We start from the raw sequence: 7947 nt of genomic DNA, 5'->3' as shown, positions 1-7947 counted from the left end.
AGACCCACAAGGAAGGGGGTTTAGACAAAAACAGTTCTTGACTCCACCTACAGAACCTACAGTACCAGGATTTTATGGCTTGTCAAAGGTACATAAACCTGATCCCATTCCAGTGAGACCCATTGTAAGCTGCATTGGCTCTGTGACTTACAGCCTCGCCAAGCACGTTGCCAACATTCTAAGTCCCTTAGTAGGAAAGTCACCTCACCACGTGAAAAAACACCCAAGATTTCGTTGAAAAAATTTCACACCTCAAACTAACGGATGATGAAACCTTAGTATCATATGATGTAAGTGCTCTATTTACATCGATTCCCTCATCAGAAGCAGTAAATGTGGTTAAGACATGTCTTAGTCGGGATAACAGCTGGAAGGATCGTACTTCACTTTCTATAGATCAGATTGTTGAAGCGTTAGGAGTTTGTTTAAGTACAACCTATTTCTCCTTCAACGGCAAGCATTACATACAACAACATGGATGTGCTAGGGGTTCACCAGTTTCTCCCATAATAGCTAACATTTACATGCAAGAGTTTGAAACCACAGCACTGAGTACCTACTCTGGACACAAACCACGTATCTGGCTCCGTTACGTGGATGACACTTTTGTCATCCTCCATGAAGAAGAGAGTGCGTCTTTCTTTAGTCACATCAACTCCTTGGACACGCACATTTCCTTTACACAGGAAACATGCAAGGATGGAAATCTGGCATTCCTAGATGTTGAGGTTCACGTCGATTCTGATGGCACCCTCTCCACTTCAGTGTACAGAAAACCGACCCATACGGACCAGTATCTAAATTTCCAGTCACATCACCCCTTGGTTCACAAACTTGCAGTCATCAGGACCCTCTTCCACAGAGCAGACACCATAGTTCACAGTCCATCTGAGGTTGCAAAAGAAAGGACCAACATCAAAAACGCCTTAGCTGGATGTGGATACCCAGACTGGGCATTCTCTAAAGCTGACACCCCATAACAACCACGCAAGAACACACGGAGAACCCACGGTGTACAGGGACGGAAAGTCACCATCACTATCCCGTACGTGTAGGATCTGTCAGACAAGATCAAAAGGCTGTTTCAGAAACAGGGCATCACTACTGCTTTCAAGCCCCACAACACATTAAGGCAGAGATTAGTTCACGTCAAGGACCGAGTCGCCAAAGAAAAGCAGAGAAACGTGGTCTATGGCATCCGATGTTCCCAGGAGGATTGCCATAATTTCTACATAGGGGAGACCCAACAATCACTGAAAGCTCGCATGAACCAACACAGAAGACCCAGCAACTCAGAAAGCATCCCGGATTCAGCAGTATACACACACATCAACGCCAGCAAACACTCTTTTAACACCAATGAAGTGATTATTCTGGATAGAGAATCCAAGTGGTTTGAGAGGGGCGTCAAGGAAGCCATCTGGGAACGTGTGGATAGACCTTGTGGAGCCGGGAAATGTGCAAACGCCGGGAAATGTGCAAATATCTAAATTTCATCAACGGGAAATGTGCAAACGTGACGCCGGGAAATGTGCAAATGTTCAATTTTGCCGGGAAATGTGCAAAAATCGCCGGGAAATGTGCAAACCGTTCATTTCACCTATATTATGTACACATAGAAGGGAAACTCTCGATCAAAGCTGCGTATGAACCATAACTACCTTTACCACATGTCTTAGCGACCACCTGTCTATAGCGATCACTAACTTGTCTATTTTTTTTTTTACATTTTCAACATTTTCTTGTACACACCACAACGGATTTTCATCAGATTTGGCAAATAGCATCTTAATGGTAATATGGTCGTAATTTGTTAGAATGACCATCCCCCTCCCGCCGAAGGAGAGGGGGGTTGAAGCCTCATAGTCCCTAAACCCTAGATTTTTTATCTCTTCTATAGAACCGAAAAAGATAGAGCTAAGTTAGTGCTTTGAAGACATTAATGACTGAAATTTCATGTTTGATTATGGCGGATCCTGATCGGGGGGGGGGGGGGGTGACGCAGAGGAGGCGGATTGTCCACATTTTCAGCATCCATCTTCTTCATAAATCTCAGGACAGATTTTCACCAAACCTGGCAGATAGCATCTTTACGGTGATATGATCGTTATTAAAATGAGCCCTACCCCACCCACCCCACCGCCAAAGGGGGTGGGGGGGGGGGGGGAGTTGCAGTTTCAGATCCCTAATCCTGTCAAACCGAAAAAGATAAAGGTAAGCTATGAAGGCATTAATGACTGAAATTTCATGCTTGATTATGGCAGATCCAGGGGTGCCCAGATCTGGGGGGGGGGGGTGGGGTGATGGGGTGAAGGGGGGATTTTCCACATTTTCAGCATCTTCTTGAAAAATCTACGACGGATTTTCACGAAATTTTTCTGATTGCATTTTATGGTAATATGATCTTAATTTGATGAAATGAGCCCCCCCCCCCCCCCACCGCCCAAGGAGGGGGGGGGGGGTTGAAGCCTCAGGCTCCCTAAACTCTGGAATTTTTTACTCTTCTTCTGTCAAACCAGAAAAGAAAGCGCTAAGTTAGTGCTATGAAGACATTAATCACTGAAATTTCATGTTTGATTGTGGCGGATCGAGGGGTGTCCTTATGGGGGGGGGGAGGGTGAGTGAGGGGAAGGAGGGGAATTTTCAACATTTTCTGCATATTTTTGAGTAATTTTTCACCAAACGTGGGAGAATCCCATTTTGCTGGAAGGGGCAACAAGTCCAATTTGTTCCCTTTCCACAAAGCGGGAACTAAGACGACTCGGAGGGTAGCCACCACGTTATAAGAAGACGTGACATTTCATCAAAGTAGGCTTACCTTGCCAAAATGTGATAAAATTTTGTTTTATTACTCTTAGTTGCACAGAAAATTTCTTCAAACGTGTATTCCTTTTGTCATGCGTATATTTTCAAGAAATACCTGAAATTCTGAATTCCATCCGAACGACCCCACCCCCTCGTCTCGCTCCTTTCAATGGGCTGGGGGGGGGGGAGCTCCACCTCTTCATACCTTTGGGGTTGGGACGGTGCTCACTAAACAAATTTAGGTCATATCATCCGATAAATACGTGCCAAGCTTGGCGAGTATCTACTGTATATGGGTTTCAAGAAGAAACTGACTATGTGAAGATACCGCCTCCCCCGCCCTTAAAATTACATTCATGAAATAACTTACAATAGAACTTAATTAGCTCCATCACTTTTGTATATAGAGTTTTGTTTTTTTAAAGCTGAAATGGGATTTTATTACCCAAGGGATGCTTCTTGAGTTTTTAAGAAAAAGATGAAAATTTGAAAATGAAGGCTCCTTCCTACCCTCCATCCCTCTTTTTTTGGCATCCCTTCATCTGCCATAGCCAACTTGCACCTGCATGATGCATAAACTGTACTTACTAATAAAGCACGGTACTGTCTCTATATCTGTCACACTCATGGTGAAAGCAAATTTTTCGAACAACCCCTTAGATTTGGGCCTTCGTCTCACCCCAACCACGCCCGTCTCCCCCCCCCCCCCCCCTTAGTGGGATTCTATTACCCTGTAAGGGATGCTAGCTTCCACGTTTGGTGAAAATCTGGCATAGGTTTTTTTTAAAGAAGATGCTGAAAGTGTAAAAATTTGTCCTCGTCCCCCACATTCCTCCCCCCCCCCCCAATCAGGGTAACCCTGGATCTGCCATAATTAGACATGACATTTCAGTCATTAAAGTCTTCACAACACTGACTTAACCCTGTCTTCTTTTTTTCGGTTCGACAGATCTAAGAAGATTAAGAAAGATAAATCCAGAGTCTAGCGACGGAGAGAACCCCCCGGCCTCAATCTTCGGCGGGGGGAGGGGGGTGCTCATTTTAACAAATTAAGATTGTATCACCATAAAGATGCTATCTGCCAATTTTGGTGAAAATTTGTCATAGATTTTTCAAGAAGATGGAGAAAATTTGGAAAATCTCCGTCCTCGAGCCTCCTCATCCCCCCCCCCCCCCCTCCGATCAGGGCACCCCTGCACCCGCCATAATCAAACATGAGATTTCAGTCATTAATGTCTTCATAGCACTAACTTAGTTCTATATTTTTCGGTTGGACAGAAGATAAATCCAAAGTTTAGGGACTCTGAGGCTTCAACCCCCCCCCCCCTCCTCTTGGGGTGGGGGGGGGGGCCTCATTTTAACAAATCAAGATCAAGTTAGGTGAAAATCCGTCATAGATTTTTCAAGAAGATGCAGTAAATCTAGACAATCCCCCTCCCCTCCGTCACCCCCCTCCCCCCCCCCCACCCCGGCACCCCTGAATCCGCCATAATCAAACATGCAATTTCAGTCTTGAATCTCTTCATAGCAGAGGCTTCAACTCCCCCTCCCCGAAAGGGGGCTAGGGAGGGGGAGTTGAAGCTCCCCCCCCCCCACATGGCTCCCGTGCCCTGCATCCATCGATCTGCCATTAAACTTGAACTACTTTCATTAATGATAACACCAAACTAGTTCTATCTTATTTGGTTATAGAATATTAGAAGAATTTTGATAAAGCCGTAGGTCTGGGACTTTGAGGTCCCTTTCATTCCGGGGGGGGGGGGGGGGTGACTAATCTAACAAATTGAGATCCCATTGCCATAATGGTGCTACCTGCCAATTTTGTTGAGAATCTGTCAAGGATCTATTAAGAAAATATAAATGGTGGAGGTTCATGCGCAGTTTTGACATGGAGTTTATCTACCATCTTAATACACAGTATCGCTAAAGTAAATGATTTGCACATTTCCCGGCAATGTTTGCACATTTCCCGGCAAAATTGAACTTTTCCACATTTCCCAGCGTTATGTTTGCACGTTTCCCGTTGATGAAATTTGCACATTTCCTGGCGAGACATTTGCACATTTTCCCGGCGTTTGCACGTTTCCCGGCAAGACGTTTGTACATTTCCCGGCGTTTTCACATTTCCCGGTGAGACGTTTGCACACTTCCCGGCGTTTGCACATTTCCGGCGTTTGCACATTTCCCGGCTCCACAGACCTACCCTTAACAAGAGAGGTGGTCTCCGTTTCAATTTATCGCACGCATGGGACCGGGCCGTTCGCAAAATCCCAAGCCGTTTTTCGCGTGCTGGACAAGGTCCAGTTGCGCTCTGCACAATCTCGCACTATCTAAGGGCCATTCCATCATCGGGAGCTTCATTCGCCCGAAGAAGCCAATTGATAATTGGCGAGACGTCGCAACAGTGAGTCTATTTCCAGTTTCTTGATTCAACTAATTTTTGATCTTGTACTTCGACTGGATGAATGAGAAGAATTTACATCAGTCTATCGAGCAAAAAAAAATCTTAGTCGACAGATTTGTCGTCATTACATTCCATTATATGTCTACAATATGTGCATGCAAAAAGGAGGTGGGGGGATCTAACACTAAACTTATAAATAAGATACTATTTACCCTGCAACTCCACCTTGATATTATTACCGTGGTGCACGCAAGAGAAAATTGTATGTCTCCCTGTAAATTTCGCTTTGCTCAGTGGCGTACCGTGGGTCAAGACATTGGGGGGGGGGGGCACCTCGTGGAAAAGTATCAGGAGAATGGCATAACGATTAAATGCGAGCGAGCTTGAAAATTTGGACATTTTACAGTCCCCAAACTGCTGTTTGTAGCTATATCTTGTCGCTTTGGAAATTAAGGGGGGGGGGGGCGCACCGGGCACAACCATGACAACTTACTGCTGGCAATTACTGTCAGCAACATCAGGAGAATGGCATAACGAGCAAGCGAAGCGAGCGAGCTTGAAAATTTTGACATTTTACAGTCCCAAAACTGTCCTTTGTAGCTATATTTTTTCGCTTAGAAAATTAAGGGGGGTTGGGCGCGCCGGGCGCAACTGCTGGCAATTACTGGCAGCAACATCAGGAGAATGGCATACCGTTTAAATGCGAGCGAAGCGAGCGAGCTTGAAAATTTTGACATTTTACAGTGTAAAAACTGTCGTTTGTAGGTATATCTTTTCGCTTTGGAAATTAAGGGGGGCAACGGGCGCACAACTGCTGGCAATTACTGGCAGCAACATCAGGAGAATGGCATAACGATTAATTGCGAGCGAGCGAAGCGAGCGAGCTTGAAAATTTGGACATTTTACAGTCCCCAAACTGCCGTTTGTAGCTATATCTTTTCGCTTTGGAAATTAAGGGGGGGGGGGGGCGCACCGGGCACAACCATGACAACTTACTGCTGGTAATTACTGTCAGCAACATCAGGAGAATGGTATAACGATTAAATGCGAGCGAGCGAAGCGAGCGAGCTCGAAAATTTTGACATTTTACAGTCCCAAAACTGTCGTTTGTAGCTACATGTATATTTTTTCGCTTAGAAAATTAAGGGGGGTTGGGCGCGCCGAGCGCAACTGCTGGCAATTACTGGCAGCAACATCAGGAGAATGGCATAACGTTTAAATGCGAGCGAGCGAAGCGAGTGAGCTTGAAAATTTAGACATTTTTCAGTGTAAAAACTGTCGTTTGTAGGTATATCTTTTAGCTTTGGAAATTAAGGGGGGCAACGGGCACAACTGCTGGCAATTACTGGCAGCAACATCAGGAGAATGGCATAACGATTAAATGCGAGCGAGCGAGCTTGAAAATTTTGGACATTTTACAGTCCAAAAACTGCCGTTTGTAGCTATATTTTTTAAATTGGAAATTAAGGGGGGCGCACTGGGCGCAACTGCTGGCAATTACTGGCAGCAACATCAGGAGAATGGCATAGCAATTAAATGCGAGCGAGGGAAGAGAGCGAAAAGAGCGAAGAGAGCGAAAAACTGCCGTTTCTAGCTATATTTTTTTCGCTTTGGAAATTAAGGGGGGGGCAGTGCGCCCCCCTGGATCCGCCACTGGTAGTCAAGGATGTCGCTTTATGTTCATGATTGGGGGAGGTATGACCAGCGAAGGGGCGTCGAAGGGCCAAGCAGGGGAAAGAAGTCCAAAATATGCACTTTAGAGCATCCCCTAATTGTTTGTATTTGTGTGTGTGTGTTTTATATACATGGAAAAGTTAGGAAATAACCCACTTCAAGTCTTATTATTGGCAATGCAAGGCATTTTAATATAGACTAGTAGTAACAACTATGTAAAGCAACACTGCAAAATCAATGATCTATAGCTGTGATATAACGAAGCGTGAGGTACAAAGGTGTACATTCTAAATCATATTGCGCAACATTGCAGTGACTCTTTGCCGTTCGGAAGTTCTGAGTACACTGCGCATATCTTGCTTCTATTCAGAATGCCAACCAGGAATCACGCTGAATCACAATCTTTTGTCGGCTCCGGGCTTTTCGAACAATGTTACACACTACATACCTCTTTGATTATGATTAAAAGAAATCTTAGAACAATATCTTACTTCTTGATCACCCTTTCATGTCGATTTCAAAAGTTTACCCACCCTGGAATTACCTCTTTTTTTTTTGCTCGTTCCCAACTGAATTATCCTAAAACGGAAATAAGCATAAATCATTCACAACTATCATTATCTATAACACCAATTTCTTGTCATCCTCCAACATCGGCCCAAGCACCCGAGGACTAGTCCTATGTCGTATATGTAGGCCGCTGCTTTACTACTGCTTTTCAGTGAATCACATAGTACCAATTACAAAGTGTCGATAGTTGCAAGGAAAAGTTACTTGTGGATGATAATTTTCATAGGTGTAAAGGATGACGCACTGGATTTGGGAAGATGTTACGGTTTTCGTGTGGACTCAATATTGACGCCTGGTGCAATTAAATGTTATCAACTGAAACGGCTGAGATGACTTTAATTTTTATAGGATATGGAATGTCATCGCACTTATGTGCGCTGCACCTAACGACATGATAATGTACAGGGGGCGTTCAGGGGGTTCGGTGGAACCCCTTCACCCCTCCCCCACCCCCCGTTTCCCAGCGGAAAAAAAGTAAAATCAATATACAAAAA

The 7947-nt window shown here is 44.6% G+C and overlaps 1 protein-coding gene across 1 annotated transcript; it reads left to right on the top strand.

Moving 5' to 3' along the window:
* Window positions 1-524: 524 nt before the first annotated feature.
* On the top strand, window positions 525-980 carry LOC139714373 (uncharacterized). Its single transcript, XM_071626079.1, has one exon. The coding sequence runs from the start codon at window positions 525-527 to the stop codon at window positions 978-980; it is 456 nt and encodes a 151-aa protein (XP_071482180.1).
* Window positions 981-7947: the final 6967 nt, after the last annotated feature.

The sequence above is a fragment of the Diadema antillarum genome, unplaced genomic scaffold (genome assembly GCF_040938485.1).
Source record: "Diadema antillarum isolate AM-2024a unplaced genomic scaffold, OU_Dant_1.0 seq00002255_RagTag, whole genome shotgun sequence".
Classification (NCBI taxonomy): domain Eukaryota; kingdom Metazoa; phylum Echinodermata; class Echinoidea; order Diadematoida; family Diadematidae; genus Diadema; species Diadema antillarum.
The sequence above is the reverse complement of the archived record's forward strand: the minus strand, read 5'-3'. Positions and strand labels throughout refer to the sequence as shown.

Bases quoted from the DNA above. Each gene is read 5' to 3' on its own strand.
- LOC139714373 (XM_071626079.1), top strand. From the start codon at position 525: ATGCAAGAGTTTGAAACCACAGCACTGAGTACCTACTCTGGACACAAA.